An 18,272-nucleotide genomic window follows, 5' to 3' on the forward strand; every position below is an offset into this window, starting at 1 on the left:
TCTGACAGAAGGAATGACTACCAGTGGGGGCAAGGGCAGGCAGGCGCCCTGCAAGAGGAGGGTTTATATGAGCGAGAACTGTTGAGACCAAGGTTGGATAAAGCACAGGGACAAATAGCCAAATGAATGGAAACACATGAACTATGAACCAATGGCTGAGGGGTCCACACTGGATCAGGCCCTCTGAATGGGTGAGACAGTTGATTGGCTTGATCTGTTTGGGAGGCATCCAGGCAGTGGGACCAGATCTTGTGCTCATTGCATGAGTTGGCTGTTTGAAACCTGGGGCCTATGCAGGATTGTTTGGCTTGGCCTGGGAGGAGGGGACTAGACCTACCTGGACTGAGTCTACCAGGTTGACCTCAGTCTGTGGGGAAGGCTTTGCCCTGGAGGAGATGGGAATGGGGGGGGGGGCGTTGGGGGGAAGGTGAGGGAGACGGGAGGGGGGAGAACAAGGGAATCCGTGACCGATATGTAGAACTGAATTGTATAGCAAAATAAATTAAAATAAATTAAAAAAAAAATTAAAAAAAAAATAAAAAAAAGAAAGTTAGCTAAGTACTGGTCTATCAATAAGCCAGAGAGCAGACAATCTGCCCTGACTTCCCTCCATGATGGATTGTGTATAAGCCATTTAACCATTGCAAAGGAACCCTGTTATTTTACCAGCTAATAAAAAAAAAAAAATGGAACAAGAAAAAAAAAAAAAAAAAAAAAAAAAAAAAGAAGGACAAGAATCAAGCTCCATGATGACTGCCCCATGGGCACTCATACAGATATAAAAGTTGGGTGGAATTCTCAGTCTTCAGCTTGTGTGTCATATTATGTGCATAGTTTTAACATCTGCTGAACCTTCCATCCCATGTAACAACTCTGCAAAAGAGGAATGAACGCACTCTTGGATGTCCTGGGGTTCAGGAGTGTGAGGTTTGATTCAATATTGGTGGCACTGGAATCTGCCATGGAGCCTACCTGTTTATGGCCTTTGTGAGGGTGATTTATGCCGGACACATACATTTGATTATCTTTCCCATAGTCCTGCCCAAGTAGTTCTGTGTTGGATCACAAGCTATTTTGATTCCGGTTTATGCTTTCTTTACAGTAGACTACACCATCAGAGTGAACTAAAAAAAAATATGTCTGTTCAGGGAAAGTGACATTATTTTTCAACTTGATTTCAATATAGCAATGAGGTGTTACAGAAGGGTGGTCACAGAAGGGGCTACTGAGTTACGAACCCAGAGATCCGAGGTCTGAGTCATGAGCTGGAAATGCTACTATTGAGAGAAGAAATGGGTATTGAGCACACACAAATACCTGAAAGGTATAGAATAAATATGGCACCCTTCAGTGATCTCCTCAATGCTTTTTCCTCTTGCTCCTAGAAAATCTCCCCAGCCCAGGGACACTTCTTCCAGGAAGCTCTCCCAGCTTGATGCCACAATGATTTCTTGGTAGTAAGACAGATAGATTGAAAAAGTCCAGCAAAGAGATTGAAACAGATGTTTCCATGATAACTCAGTATCCACTCTGCAGGAACAACTCTGTGACATTACTCCCAGTGTTTGGTGACAACATTGTCCCTCCAAGATCAGTAGCAAAGCTAGCAAAGCTATCTTTGGGTCCTACCTGTCTACTACCCCTCTGGCATTAACACCGACTGCCAGTCATTTGTCTAGCTGGTTCAAATGCTAGGCTGGGAATTCTTGGTGAGCAGTGTCAGGATTAAAATGGAAACCCAATCCAGGATTTTAAAACTGAAGGCTAGTCATGAGGTTAGAACTCAGAGCTTACGTCAAAAAAATCTGGTTCCAAGTCTCGCTTGAAAGGTAACATTGACCATGAAGGTCACTCTCTCAAAGTTCTTAGTTACACATTTACAGGTAGTGTCTCCTGGTATTAGGATGAGCCTCTGATTTCATGACTGGGGAACACTGGGCAGATTAAATTTATCTATATTATCTATTGTTTCTTTAGTGATGAGGATGGAACTCCAGGCCATGTGGACCCCAGACTCCTGAAGGTCTCACTAATTTATGCCGTCAGTTCCTACAGAAGTGGGAAGGGTGGGCACAGTTCTGGTCCATCCACAGAGAAGTGAGTGAGGATCTGGCAATGTGACCCATTGGTCTGGCTGCTCAGGAGGCAGCAAGGCAGCTCTTCGAGGCTGCCTGCTCTGTCTTCAAGTTGAAAGTCTGGCAAAGCCAATGAAGGTCTGAGAAGTGTCCCTGTGGTCCACAGAGAGGGTGGCTGACATCCGCTCTCCAGACACTGACTGGCCCCATGACCCTCCTCTGTCTTCTCTTTCTTTACCTATGTCTCTGTTAAAGCTGAAACAATGTTTAACTCCAAAAATAAAATAATGAGAATAGACTCACATAAAAAACAGTTATTGTGTTCAAGTGGTAGAAATGAACTTGCAAGGGAAATTCTGGGTGTGCGTAACTGTACATGTGTGGCTGTGTGCTTATGATGAGATGTGCATGCCCCTGTGTGTGTGTGGCTGTGTGACTACATTTCTGATGGGGTACATCTGTCTATGATTGTGTATGATTATGTGTGACTGGGATGTCTGTCTGTGACTATGTATGGTTTCCTGTGGTTGCGTGTGTACTGCACACGTGTGATTCTGTATATGAGAGTATGTGTGGTTGTGTGTGACTACGTGAGACTGTGGGTATGGTTATATAACTTTGTGGTTTATGTGGTTTTTTTTTCTGGTTGTATGCATTTTTATGTGTGTTTATGTGTCTGAGAATCCACATAGGTGAGGCTGTGTTGGGGTACGATTGTATGCGTGACTATGTGTGATTGTATGTGGTTGTTTGTGGGGCTGTATATGTATGATTATGTGTATGAGATGCTACACGTAAGATTGTGGGGGTGACTAAGTGTGGACTCTGGGGCTGGTTGTGTGGGGTTGTATGTGTGACTGCATGTGTGTAACTGCATGTGTGTGGCTGTGTCTCTGACTACATATCTGTCTGGTCCTTCCTACTGCCGAGGCTGTTTAGAGCTGCGCAGCTAGCACTCTGCTCCTTTCGTTCTATTTTAATTGTTATCTGAAAAATTCTCACAGTGAGGAAGCCAACTTCCCATTTCATTATGATATATTTGAGACAGGCAGGAACTCAATCCACGCGCTCAGACTCCAGCTAAGTAAGTAAAACACAGTGAAGATAGAGTGTGGTTAATAAATAATTCGCCCGAGGGCATCCAGTATAATATTTTCTGCAAACATAAGACTTTATTTTCCCCCTAACAGGGGGTCTTGACTCCAACGAAGAGATTCCGCCAAGGTTTATGGAGGTAATTAGATATCAACACTCGCATTTTACAGTTTGGTTCCGGCTCTGGGTCCTTCAGTAGTGAGCCAGCACTGTCGGCGTGCCTGGCACCCACGCTTGCTCTCTGGAGCTCAGGAATGCAGCGAAAGAGTACAAACAGTTCAGCTTGTAGGAATTAATATTTTGTAAAAATGTTAATAAGAAGAAAGTGGACAAGAGGAGCCAGTCGGCACACGGACGCAGGCCTTCCACCCATCAGTTAGGCCTTGCCAGAAACGACAATGGATCTCATTCGGGCGGCCAAGGTCTTTCCTTCCAAACTCCTCTTTAAAATGAAATGAGGACTTGGATCTCCAAGTAAGCAGGCATTACCCCGTGGTTCCAGTGAGAACAAAGGCATCCCAGGAAACGGCATCCGAGACAGAGCTTTACCGATGGAGTGAGCAGCTGACACCTCCACACCGTCTCCCATTAAATACCAGCTCATTTAAACATATCCCGTGGTGCCCTCCACATCTGGTAAGCGATTGGGGCTGGCAGATTTATTTCTACAGTTTTCTCTCCTGCCTGCCCCCACGGCAGCCTCCCTCACTGCTTTGTGGGGCCCCTCCCCTTCTTTCACAAACCTGGTGTGATTTGCAAAGATAAGCCTAGCCAGATTTTGTTACTACCTAATTACTAGATGTTTCGTGTCTTCTTGAACAGGGGAGGATTATTACCCACAGTTCCCTTTCATTGCAGCCATCATAAATTTAAACTGGCAAGAGTAAATCTGTCTGCAGCGTGTCACTTACACCATAAGCCCCTGTGTTTGGGAGTGATAAAGGGTTCAAGCTAACCCTTGGCTAGTCTCACTCTTCAAAGTCCCAGGGGTTACATTTTATGGAAGTATGATTAAAAAAAATAAGCTGCATCCTGGGTCACCAAAACATTTCAGGACGTAAGGTGGAGAAGAAGAGGAAGAAACAGTCCTTGGCACATTATTTATTTATTTATTTATTTATTTATTTATTCTTAGCCACTTTGCTAAGGAGGCAAAGCCCACCTCCCCCCCTCACCCCAACAGTCCCCAACACCAGGAACATTGGGAAGAGAATTCTCCCTAACAAGCCGTAAATCTTGCCTCGACAGCCCAGAAAACCCTTTGTCTTTTCTCGGCACTTCTTTTAGAAACAGTTAGTTGTTTATCCAACTCCAGCACAAATATGTTGAAAACACCACGATGTTTTCAGATGTCTTTTTCGTCGATTGAATAGTCTAATGACAATCAGAAAGAAACGCCATCTGATGTGTAAATTGAAATTCTAACCGAAAGAGGCATGGCCAGATTTCCAATACATGCTAACTACAGTCCTTCCCTTTCTGCAATTACGCTGCTAATGTCTGCATTGAATTCCCTAATTTCTCATTATAAAACAATTGGATTTCATCTCGAGGCCTTTAACTGCATTGTTTCCCCTGCTAGAATAACTGCGCTTTCCTCTCGGTGAGACTTTGAAGTTGTTGAATTACAAATCAATAAAGGTCATGCCATTCAGATTTAATCAATTATTATTCCATCTCTGAGTGAAATCAATGGGGAGCCTAAGGTATAATTGTAAAATCACTCTATATTACTCTAGACAGTCCCCCCGCAACAATTCCCCATGATCACACATCTAGAAAGATCTAGAAAAATTAATGAAGCCAGGTTGTACACACTCATGTTTCTCATAGTGAGTCTACTCAAAATTAGTATTTTTGAGACTTTGTGTGTGTGTGTGTGTGTGTGTGTGTGTGTGTGTGTGTGTGTGTGTGTATGTGTGTGTGTGTAGTTAATGTCATCTACAGAGACCAGAAAAAGGGGTTGAATCCTCTGTAGCTGGAGTCACAGGTGGCTATGAGTCACCTGACCTGGGGGCTAGGAACTGAGGCCCTCTCTCCAGCCTCCGATCAAAATTATTTTCATTTGGAGACTTGGAGAGAATTTCAGTTGGTGTAAACAGAGGGACAAGAGGAAAATATCAAATTAAATTCAAACCCACCTGTGGGACTCAGAAGAGACCACGATGACACGGGCAGGGGCTGAGCGACACAAAACATCCTGCAGGAGTTGAACAAGGTAGAAGTGTCCCAGGTGGTTCACCTGGAAGGTCGTCTCCAGGCCATCTTTTGTGAGGCTCCAGGGTAGAGCAAAAGTCCCCGCATTACACACAAGCACATGAAGAGATCTACACAATGAAATAGACAACATCAGGTACAAATTGATGGTCTAAAACCAGGTGCTATCCATGTCCACTTAGAAATAACCCATTTCTCAGTTTTCAAGATTCCATCCCCTGAGAGATGAGATATGCAAGGACATTGGATCACTCCGAATGGGGCATTACCTCAGGGTGCAAGCAACAAGGAGTTCCCAGGACCCAAGACACCCATGCGAACCCACACCCACGGCGGGTAGATGATGATAAGGGTGGCTCACTGGAGTTGGAACACACAGTCTCTAGTTAACTCTGCATTTTAATACAAACAATTAGTATTCCTTTTATGTTCAATCAAAATAGCCCAACAAATACACATGAGGAGCCTGCTCATTTCCTTTCTTTATGAAAACGGACCACCACAAGAAAGGCTGACACTAGGGCCTAATGCTCAGTAGGTACTAAATAAGCCTATCCAGGGGAATATGTTCTGCTTATAGAGACAGTCAGATATTTGAATATATTCCTCTTAGGGCTGGAGGCATAACTCAGGAGAATGTTTGCCTAGCATATATTTAGACTTGGGTTTCATCCTCAGCACCACATAAACCAAGCATATATGTAACCCTAACACTCAGGAAGTGGAGGCAGGAGGATCAGGAATTCAATGTTATCTTTGACTTTGACAAAATGAGTTCCAAGCTAGTCTTGAGTACATGAGAGCCTGTCTCATTGTGTGTGTGTGTGTGTGTGTGTGTGTGTGTGTGTGTGTGTGTGTGTGTGTGTGTACACATACATGTATCTTCTCTTTAGATTCAGATTAAATCTATCTGCTAGAAATGAGCCTGGGGACAAGTAAGAAGAGATGTGCTATAAATGCAATTTTAACAATGTAAGTAACCTTGGTAGCTCCCTTATCGTCATATTATTCTCTGTTATCCACAAAAGAAAATCTAATTCTGTGAATATTTGTCTTTGGGGCAGTTTAGCCATTGAGTATAGCCATTGAGAATTTTAATATTACATCTTCTCAGTGGCCACAGGTCCTTCTCTGGGCACCTTTATTCTTGCCATGCAGTGTCCCCAGGCATGGAAAACCCACTAAAGACCTCAGCCTGGATGCACAGAAGACTAAGAGACAAGTTACTCTCTCACCACTTTTCCAATACCTTCATTAATGTTAATTGCATAACACCGGAGGCACAATGTGTACGGAGCACCTAAACCATGTCACCTCTATTAATTAAAAACAGGTCTATGGAATATGAAACCATAATGTGCTTGACTTTTTTTTTTAATTATGAGGGTACCTAATTGGCTTGTACAAAAGGAAAAGTATTCTTTTAGCTTTCCTTTAATGAGGTTTTTATTATTCAAATGGTACATTTTACTCAATTTTAACTAAAAGCTACTGCAATTCAAAAGCCTTGGATGATGAATATTTACAGGCCATCAAAGAAAAGTCTGGATCAAACTGTGAAGATGGGATGGAAATAAAGACAGCATCAGTGGAGTCCAGAGCAGATGTTATTAGTCAGCACCTTAAGGGAAGAATTTTGTCCTCAGGTGGGTTCTGACCTGGGAAGGGTGATGGAGGCAGGAAGCACTATCATCCACACCCAGCACCAGAGAATTCAACCAGGAGGAATCCCGCTCTCTGCGACCCTGGTCTGCCCATTGAGAAACTGCCCCATCCGTTTCTGAGGAGCAGACCCTGGCAAGTCTTCCAGCTGCTGTGAGGATGGTGTCGGAAAGCAGCAGCCCCTTCTACCTGGCAGTCAGGGTGTTGCCTATGATACCCTTCTGAGTGACAGCAGTGAGGCTTCTGGATCATGCAGTTAGGCTCTGGCTAGCCGAGTCGAACTGGTGCTCTCTCCAAAAAGGAGAGCAGTGCTGAGGCAGGAAGCGGAAGGGGAGGGCCTGTCCAAAGACTGTGGCTAGCCTGGTCAGGAACAGCTGTGCTTTCTTGGGCTCCCTGCCCTGTTAGCTTCCAAGAGCCCCACCTGCTGCCTACCCCAATTTCAGGCATTCTCTCTCTATTCTGCTCTCCATTGGCTTCATCAAATCTTGCAGACAGGGCTGGGGATGCCAGCTCAGTTGGGAAACTGATTGCCTCATGGTCTTGGGGACTGACTGGAGTTTTATTCTTAGAACCCATGTGTTGGAGTGTGGGAGGAGCCAGCCAGAGTCATATGAGTTTATAATCCCCAGTTCTGGGCAGGCAGAGACAGGAGTATCCTCAGGGCTTGCTGGCTAGCCAGCTTAGCATTCTTGGTGGTAGGTGCTATCTTCTAGATGTGACACGCCCATTGTACTCATGACCTCACTGCAGCTATGGTCTCCTGCACAGGACCTGTACAAGAACAAGCCAGAAAGGTCGGCCAACACTCCAACAGACAGCACTAAATGGATTCAGTGGGTTACGAGATAGAGGACACGAAGCTGGGAGTGGCGCATGTTCTAGGGTGCCCTGGAAAAGCAGAAGAGGAGAGTCGGAATAGATATGATTAAGATGTATTGTATACATGAATGAAGATGTCAAAGAATAAGTAAACAAAAGTTTAAAAACTTAACAGAGCCCGAGGAACACCACCAGAGGCTCTCCTCCAGCCTCCTCTCTCTCTCTCTCTCTCTCTCTCTCTCACAATCATTCTGACCATTAAGGAGGAGAAAAATCACTGAAGAAGGGAAAGGAGCAGAGAAAACAAGGTGGGGGGTGACAATAAGACAGAGAGGTGAGAGGGCTGAAAGGACAAAGAAAGCCACTTGATGTTAGAGCAGTTTGCAGTTGTAACAGTCAACCCAATGTCCACTCATCCTCTTTAGTTTTGAAATGTATGTGTCCATTCTCTGTCCCTGCCCCAAACACACCCACCACTGCCGAGCCAACTGAATGCTGTCTCAGCACTGTGTGGAATCTTCTAGCTCTGCCCATGCCATGGGTCGCCACCCTCCCCTCCTCTCAATAGTTACTGTAAAGACTGTGGCACCCTTGACCATTCCTTTGCCCTTGACCCTCAGCTTGATGCTTAGTAGGCCCCTCCTCAAAGGTTCTCACAGGCTTTGTGTATCTTTGACAAGGTCAGCCCGCTGGGATGGACAGAAAGACAGAGGAAGAAGAGCACAAGGTTGTTGAACTTTCTGCCAATAAAAAGCACAGAGCTGGAAATCTGGAAACCAGAAAGTTCCTTGGCTTTCAAGTCCTTACCGAGGGTGAAGCTATCAGTGACAGCAGTTCTGAGTAGACCCAATCCGATCAGTATGTATCCTCAACACATCAACTGTCCTTCTCAACTAAGACCTGTAAGTGTCCAGGCAACCTACTTATTAGTACATAGGAACAAGTGAACCCCAGAACACCCTCTTATTGATTGTAAATTAGAGATCAATTTGTCAGGTATAGTATGTCCCAGAGATCTATTCTCACCCTTCTTCACACTTTCTGCCATGTGCAACAGTCTTTTTGTGCCACTAGACATCAACATCCAGAAGGAAGTCTTCTCACAGGGCAGGGCATGCAGTGAGAACTAAGCCTTGGGCTGGAGAGAAGGCTCAACAGGAGCACTCACTGCTTGTATGGAGAATCTGGGGTCCATTCCCAGTACCCACATTTGGTGGCTCATAACTCCTTATAACTCCAGCTATAGGGGACCAGATAGCCTCTTCCAAGCTTTTAAAAACAAGTAAGCCTTTTGTGCATATCTGAATGCAAGCACCTGGCAATATATTACCAAAAAAACAGTTTGAGTTGGTGAAGAGAAATGACTAATAAAAACAGACATTTATGATTTGGAAACAAGATTGCTACATCATGACTCCAGGAACCCAAGACAGCCCAGGATGTCAAACGTGAGAAAGGAGAATGGGTCTTTAAAGGAGTATCAGAGCAGCAGAAGCCACCACCATGGAGGTGGGGGTGGGGGGGGGAGGAAATGAAATTGTTAGCGTGCCTCACAAATGAAGTGGGATTTTCCAGGTTGAGTAAGGATTCTATGATGTTCCAACAACTGTAACTTTGCAGGCTCTCATTTTAGACCAAGCGAAAGAATGAGCTAAATGGAATGCAATGCAAAAGGAAATATATTCCATTTCCTTCTAGAAACAGAATGTCATACCATCTGGGGTACTGCTCAAGTGAGTTGCAAGAATTCATACTATTTGGAAATACTGTGAAATTCGATGCAAAGGGCATACGGAGCCATGTTCCATTAAGAAAACCATTTGGCAACCTAACCTCAGAACTAGCAGTGTGTTCTCCCAGAGAAGGAAGAGTTGGAAATGGTATAGCATTACAAGGTGGGCCCTTGCTTAAACTAAGATGGTCTGAATTCATGGGAGGCAGCACAAACTTGACTATAGTAGTTATCTTCTACAGTTACCTCTACCCAGTCTCAATTCTTCATGCTTGTGGAACCCACCCAGACCACAGCTATGTAGTGTGCATGCCATAGGTACAGTTTATGATGATTTGGGGGAATGTACAAGAAATTTAAAAAAAATAGTATTGTATAATGCATTGGCTAAATATGTAACTGGCTTGTCAAAAATCTCAATTTAATACATGGTCTTACAAAAGGTATCTTTAAAGTCTTGGCAGCACTAAATCTTATATAATAGAATATTGAAGCATTGAGTTTGTGCAAATCCAGATATGACATTCAATTAATTTAATTTGAAGAGTTGCATCATAATAGACTTGCTCCTAAGGAATTATTTAGAAAGAACGAAAAAGTAGTGACTACCTTTCACATAAGTCTTCCATGGGAAATGTTTACCATTTTATTGAGAGGTGAATGGAAAACGTGGTCTATACTTTAGAAGTGTGTGTGTGTGTGTGTGTGTGTGTGTGTGTGTGTGTGTAGGGGGGAAGAGAGAGAGAGAGAGAGAGAGAGAGAGAGAGAGAATATTTTCACTAGAGAATTCTTTTGATTGATGCAATTCCAGGAAGCCAGAAAGGCTAAACTATGTCTGCCTGGTCAGTCAAGTGGATCTTAGCAAAATTAACAAACTTCTGAGTTACTGCTGTGTCTCTTGTAAAAGAGAATGGCCATGCCCAGTTTGTCTGATTTTATGAGAATTGAAAAACTATATACAGGGTCTAGAGAATTGTCTCAGTGGTTAAGAGTGCCTACTGCTCTTGCAAAGGACCTTGGTTCGGTTCCCAGCACCCACAATCAGGCAGCTCACAACTGCCTATAACTCTAGCTCCTTGGGAATCCAATGGCCTCTTTTGGCCTCCTGGGGCACTGTACATATGTGTATCTACTGGCCCCCAGACACATACACATATGTATAATTAAAAATAAATCTTTAAAGGAAACTATATACAACATTTCTTCCATTGACCCTGATGGAGAAGGTGCCTAAAACAGGCTATTAATAATTTTTCCCTGTTCCTTGTTTCCTGGACATCCACTTTGGGGAGGTGGTACCCACCAAGAATGCAGACACACAAAATACATAGACAGTTGTGCTCCACATGTACTAGGTTGTTCCCAGTGCCCTCACTCAGAGTCCCTGTAAGAGTACCTCCCTTCGAAATAGAGGAGGAAAGAAAGCATGTAAAAATGAGCGATAACCCATAACAGCAAAACCAGCTTGGGTGGTCAATGACTGTCAGCTGTGCTGTGGGTGGGTCACGGCCCTAAAGATGTCAAGAATCTGATGGACACCACTGGGTATTAACACAATAATTAACCAGGAGTGGATTCTGCTGTCACAATAACTTAGTTACGCTTAATTAATATTTTTTTTATTTCAGCTGGAATAGAGAAAACAGTCGGAACAATCACCAGGAGGAGAGCAAGGCTCTGGCTCTGTCCCCTGGGGACCCAACAAGAATTTTTCATTTCATGCACCATTTGCAACTTCTTAGAGTAGATTCCGGAACATCGGTATAGACACTTAGCAGAAAATGAAAACACTCTTGTTTTGGTTATTTTCTTAAATTTTTGCCTTGTCTCCATTATCTTGATTATAATTTCCCATCCCATCATCCCAGTCCCAGCAGTGAAATCTCAACCTCATTGATTCTAAAGCAGGAGTGCAGGGGTGTAAAACAGAGTAACACTCACATCTTCTCCAACACAGTTTTCTAGGGGAAAAGGCATCGATTTGATAATTGTGCACTTAGCCGGATTGGCATGATATCTACAGTGCAGGGGCCTGACTCTCTGGTGCAGATTCTAGCAATTTCCAAACCTGTCCTCTGCACTTAAGCACTTTACTGTCCTGTGTTCCTGCTTCCAGGGAATATTTGATAAAATGGAAAATCAATGTTCAGCACAATGTGGACAAGTAGGGAGGGAAGGGTGAGGAACACTAGCCTGGACCACTCATATCATCTTGCATTCACATTTGAACACAACTCCCATAGACTGGGGAAAAGGTACCATCATCAAGTCTCTCTTGGCAGAACCCCATGAGTTCCTAGGGACAAATGAACTGTACCTTCCTAAAGAATTTTCCTTATCATAGTAAAATCTCTAGGAGGCTACAATGGACAGTAGTAAACTCTACCACTCGACTCACGGAAGTATTAGTAACAGGGAGGAAGCTAGCAGTGGAAGCATGCTGGACTGGCACGCTTCAGCGAGGAGGGATGGTTCCCCATGAGCTCCACTTTTCCTCTACCCACAACGGGCTTGAAAGCCTCTAACATAACACCAGAGCCACCTCCTCTCCAGTCAAATTACAACCTTTAAGCATTTTACTTTATTGACAAGTAGGTAGAATAAAAGAAATGACCAAATAACTAGACTTCCCTGACATGCATTAGCATTCCCCATTAAAAGTACATTTTGTGGATACAAAGTGATATTAAGCATAATAATCCATTATTTATAAACTCCCGGTGACACCATAGATGGATAAGTTCTGGTGAAAATTCATTAAGACAGGAACATTCATTTTTTAAAGCATATTCATAGAATAGTTGGAAAATACTGGTTGACAAAAAGATGCATGATGCAAAGAGAATTTATTTTATACACACTTTGGGTAGTTCTCATGTAGGCAGAGGGGAGGATTTTGATAAGGGGAGACAGAGCTGAACTTATATGAACAATAGGGGGAAAATAGTGTGTGCCATGTGCTTCAGCACATGGTCAAGTCCAACAATACAGCAGCTCATGCATTTTGTACGTTTCTCTGGCCAACGAGTCCTCACTCCTCTGTTTTGCCTAGAGATATATGGAGCTGTAATGGAGTTCAGAAAGCCCCTGACAGCTATGTGCTGCCATTCAGACCTGGGAGATCCCATGTTATGATAAAAATTAATGTACTCTGACATCCTCTGGGACTCTGCAGGCCCTGGGAGGAGCTCATAACGAAATACAGCCATGCCTGAGAACAGCATGTGCCCGTGCAGTTGAAGAATAGATTGTCGGTGGCTCTCTTGTCACCAGCTTCAAAGTGGCTGGACCAGCCCAGGTGCCAAAGGGAGCTGGTCTAAACAGACTGGTTAGAATTATTTCCTGTGTCCAGAGAAGATCAGTGGAGAAAAACACTTCACAAAACAATTAAGTGGATCCAGCTAGCAAGCTTATTGGGATGATTTTTTTCTGGGGATGCTTGAACAAATATGTTCATTCACCCCAGAAAGGACTTCAATAATAGAACACTGAAAGGATTTTTACTCAAATTTAGCTTGGTGTACCAATGAGATTAACTGGGGTTACTTACAGAAATATGGGTGAGGGGTACTTACAGGAACATAAGCAATTATGGGAGGCTACACTATTGGAAAAAAGTCTGTCACCCCTGGGGGAGAGGTGGGTTTTTGGATGCTCCCTCACCTAGTACCCATGAACCACTTATCTATCCTGGGGGAGTGGGACATGGCCTCATAAAGACAAACATTAGTGGGCCCAGCAGCTTCTGAGAGTTTAAATGGGCAAAAGCCATATCATGGCCAGAGGATAAAACCCCACAGGACATCTCTTAGAGCACAGAAGACATCTGGTCTCCCTTGTAAGATAGAGGCAGGAGGATGAGGAGGTCAAGGTCATCCTTTGAGGCTAACCTGGGCTACACAAGAACTGGTCTTAAAAAAAAAAAAGTTCAGCCAGGTCAATGTGATTTAAAAAAAAAGAAAAGAAAAATGACCGTGAGAAAGGAGGAACAAAAGCAAATGTTATACACGTACAGCATTTTCCAAGAAATCTTTATCAGTATTTTTTATGTAAGAAAGGGAGGAAGAAACACAGGTGGGAAGAGGCAGAATGGAGGTTATACTGTCTGTGTAACCAACCCAGCCTCCCCTGGGTACCACAGCAAAAGAGCAGTAAGTAAAACAAACATGAATTGGCATGAAGCTGCTGAGCTTGGAAACCCACCCCCAAAGGAAAGGAAAGGAAAGCTGGAGAGAGAATCTGTTTAATTCAAGGCTCTTGTGCCCAATAGGCTGGCATAGCTGAGGCCGGAATCTATTTTGTAGAACGGTCATCAAAAAGCATGTGTAGATCTTGTCCAAGGTTACACTGAAGCCATCCCTCTAACAGGGAGACGTTCTATCAAGAAACAATATAAGAGCCTTGCCTTCCTATAACTCCGCAGAGCAGAGTTAAGTCTGGAGAAGTTCCAGAAAACAAAAATGCATACAATACAACCTGGAGCTAGCTGTGCTTCCATTACTGAGAAGACCCAAGGAAGAGGCAGGAATTGCCAACTAAGACCAGAATGAGCTAGGAACTGGTGATAGACAGCAGCCAGTTGCTCCTGAATCCCTCCCTGTCCAGGGCTCACTCACTCACTCTCTCTCATGCTTCTCAACTTCATCCTAATCTCCCTTGTCCAGCAATGGAAGAGTCCTTAGATCCCTTGCTACTCCCACACCAGGGAGTAGTTTTACTTGCCTATGGCTATGCTGAGAGGCTGTGGAACATTTAGGAGCCTACCAGGCAGACTCAGGACACTGTGGGTGGGCATTAAAGGTTATAGCTATGTGTGATTCTGGCTCAAACCTCCTGCTTCATCATCTGTTACAATGTGAGATGCTACAGTCACAAGCCCCCAACTACTACAAGTAAAGATACCCCAACATACATTCTGTGACATGATAAACTAACTACCTTTAACTAGGAGTCAAAATGAACCCTTCATTCCTTTGGTCACAATGCCAAGCAAAGTAACTAGTATGGCATTGTAGCCCTGCCATATAGGGCCAGCCTGGGTAGGTATCCAAGCCAAGGCTTCCTCACTTTGAGTTTCCAGAATCTCTTCCAGCAGAAATCACCAGGTCAATGCTTAGCTGACATTCATATATAGCCCAGGACCACTTGTTCATGAAATGGCATCTTCCACCAAGGCCTGGTCCCTATATCAATTAACAACCAAGCTAACATCCCACAGATGAGGACACAGGCCAATCTGATTTGGCAATCCCTCAGCTGAGATTCTTTTCTCAGATGACTCTGGGCTGTGTCAAGTTGACAATTAAAGCTACCTGGGGCATCATTTTCAGTCCAACTATCTATCCATCTATGCACACCCAAGGGCCATAGGGCGGAATGGCTGGCAGTAGAAGGCAGGTATCAGTGTTAGGGATTCCTAGCTGATTCTGTAACAGCCAAGTGGGAGAATGGCTGTCTTGAGACCTTAGAGAACTGTTGTAAACAATCCAGGTACTGCTATCCTTTCAGGTTAGAGACATTCTGCTCAGTGTGACTTCCAGGAGCTACAATTTATCAACCTACCTGTTACATACTTCTGGGACAACCAGATACACTTTACTGTCTGTTTCTGGTTATGAGTGTTTGGGACATGCCAACTTTAGTATGCTTGTTTGTTTATTGTAAGACAGGGTCTCACTATGGGGCCCTAGCTGGCCTGTCTGGTATCTTTATCTCATCATGAGTTAGTTGGTGGCTGAACTATAACACCAGGTCAAGTGGTGAAATGAAGAACTAGGATACTAATTGAGAGAATCCATTTTTTTTGAGAGAGACAAGGTTCTGAATCAATGCTTCCAAGATGAAGAAAAGAAAGTGTGCACAATACACAAAACAGAGCACTTGAAGAGCGATTTATCAACAAATGGAATCTTCCTCCAGGACTTTCGGCAGGCAGCACAGTGTAGCACAGCTGATTTATTTCAAGTATATATTCAAGTTTTTAGGCTAACAAGAATTAACTTCTCAACAATTTATTGAGGGAAAAGATGTTTCCCATGTTATTAAAATGTGATTTTACTGTAGTTTAAGCACAGTGTCTCAATGTTTCAATTATGTAAAGGTAGAGTCCTGACTTGACAGTGGGTTTGGAAAGAATGGTACAAGAGGAAGAAAACCAAGTGGGATTCATGAGCCAGGCTAGGAAACACAGCTTGAAAATGCAGACACTGGAATGCATTTTGCAAGTCTTACATAAATAAAAGGCTCCCAGAGAGCGACCCAATATTAACATTGCCATGGATTTGCTGTAAAGCTGCCTGGCTAGGCAGTCTCTTTAAGGGGCAAAGAACAGGTTCCATGCACTGGACTCAGGGTGTCTGTCTCTCTCTCCTCAAAGCAGTGCCGGGCTGATGGGGTCACAGGGTCCATGACCAGATCAGGGATATCTGACTCTTCAATGCAGAAACATTTCAATAGATTCCTAGAAGGGTACCTTTAGTCTTTTTGTCTCAAATAATTATGGTAAGTACCATTACTTAAAAAAAGCTGTTTCTGGGGCTGAAGAGATGGCACAATGGTTAAGAGCACTTGGTGCTCTTGCAGATGATCTGAGTTCAGTTCCCAGCACCCAGGTCAGGCAGCTCACAACTGCCTGTAACTCCAGCTCCAGGGGATCCAACATTCTCTTCTGGAGTCAGAGCCACTCCTACACTGTGTACATAGATCTCCACTCCCACCCCCACATATACACATAATTTAACAATGATCTTTATTGGCTGTTTCCCAAGATTTAGACACATTCAACCTTAACACTACACAAGGGAGTATCAGTTCACGAACACTGAAAGGTCAAGAATTGGTGCCCTAACAGTCAAGTCTGGAATTGTGCATGGTGGCACAAGCCTGAAACCCCAGCACTGGGGAGGTGGAGGTGGGAAGATCAGGTGTTCTAGCCTGATCTATCTAAATGGTGTTTCAAAAAAGCCCCCCAAATTAACAAACAAAAAAATGAATTTAAAAGTAATGTTTCACCAAATGGACCTACATGCCTCCAATTTGTCCTTCCCTCCGTCTCTCCTCTTCTCACCCACTCATGTACCAACTGCTCTGAACTTCCCACAGGCAGTGTGAGGGCTACAACAGAGGATGGTAATGAGATAATGATAGCAACAGCCAGGACCCCACACCAAGTGCATACCAAACACCAGGTGCTATGCTATGAGAAAAGTGTGTTATTCAATCCTCTCAACAACCCCAGAGTGGTTTGACCATCTTGTCTCATTTTCATTGATGAATCAACTGAGGATCACAAAGACAGTAATTTGCCAAGGTCACCATCTTCATAGGTAACAGAACAAAGATGCAGAATGAAATCAGAGATGACTTAACTGTTGCCTCTGATCCTCTGGGGCTTGGTGTAACAACTAAAAATCAACACAGAAAACAGAAAACAGCCCAAACAATGTATATGATGACTTGGTGTGTTGCTGATGGTCTATGGCAGGGGTTCTCAACCTGTGGGTCATGACCCCTTTTGGAGTCCCATATCAGATATCCTGCATATCAGATATTTAATTACTGTTCATAACAGTAGCAAAATTACAGTTATAAAGTAGCAACAAAATAATTTTATGGTTGGGGGTCATGAGGAACTGTATTAAAGGGTCACTGCATTAGGACTGTTGAGAACCACTGCTCTGAGAAATGACTCATTGATGCAGAAGTGGAGCTAAGGAGAGAGTAGGGAAACCGGAGGCTCTGCAGAAACACATAGTCATCCCCTGAGCAGGTGACAGGCAGGTAGGAGGGAACAGTACAAAGTAATGGGTAAAGCCTACATGCAGACCCTGTGGATGTTTCTATGGATGTGAGGTATAGAGGCATAGGGTTGGATAGAGATAATTATCAAAGACACAGGAAATGAGATCTGGTCTCTGGGAACTGAATGGCAACATCAGCAAGTGCAGTCATTGTACCTCAGGAAGCAGGGTGCCCCTGAGCAGGTCAGGAGCAGAGCTGAGCTTGCACGTGAAAGTAATGGTTCTGGTTCTGAGGTGTACATAACGCAATGACCCTTTGGTCTTGTCTGTCTACTGATGAGCATCATTTTGAAGACAAGCAGGAACTAAGGGTAAATGAGCACTGACATTTGGTGTAAATGTATATAGGTGATGGTAAATGAGAGCAAATAGCTGTCATTTCTGCTTAAGGGGACCCCATGGAGAAGCATCTTCTAGACATTTGGAAGAAATGGTCTGGGCACCTTAATTGAGAGGCTGAGCCTCTTTTCTGGTGGGTCTGTTTAACCTCCTTTATATGTATCTCAGCAAAACAAATCTCCTCTTGGTGATAGAAAATTGGTTTCACAAAGCATCAAATCTGACCTTGAAGTGACCTTAATAATCATCCCAGTAGGCAAGGACTGTCATCCATCCAATTGATGGGACAAACCTCTTTCGAGGGTCAATGTGTGCTGCACAGCACCTTTCCCAAATAAGTCAGAGCTCTCCTTTTTTCCAAATTGTGTTTGCTGAGCTCAGTGGAGATTTGGGGTTAAGATCTAGCCTAGCCTACCAGCTATTAGCTAGCATGACCTTGGAGAGGCTCCTTAATCTCTTGACCTATAAAATGTAGCATTTGTTGAACTGGGAAGAACTGAAAGACACAGTAGTTCTTTTTGCTATTTTGGACCT

The 18,272-nt window shown here is 43.7% G+C and overlaps 1 protein-coding gene across 1 annotated transcript in view; it reads right to left on the minus strand.

The window, feature by feature from the left end:
* Positions 1 to 18,272, minus strand: part of Wwox (WW domain containing oxidoreductase) — a 286,448-nt gene that overhangs the window by 4,534 nt on the left and 263,642 nt on the right. Inside the window, exon 7 of the mRNA XM_052729315.1 lies at positions 5,312 to 5,497. Coding sequence (XP_052585275.1) covers positions 5,312 to 5,497 — 186 coding nt within the window. The remainder of the gene's footprint in view (positions 1 to 5,311; positions 5,498 to 18,272) is intronic.

Source organism: Peromyscus californicus, unplaced genomic scaffold (genome assembly GCF_007827085.1).
Source record: "Peromyscus californicus insignis strain IS unplaced genomic scaffold, ASM782708v3 Scaffold_8__1_contigs__length_139910024, whole genome shotgun sequence".
NCBI classification, from domain to species: domain Eukaryota; kingdom Metazoa; phylum Chordata; class Mammalia; order Rodentia; family Cricetidae; genus Peromyscus; species Peromyscus californicus.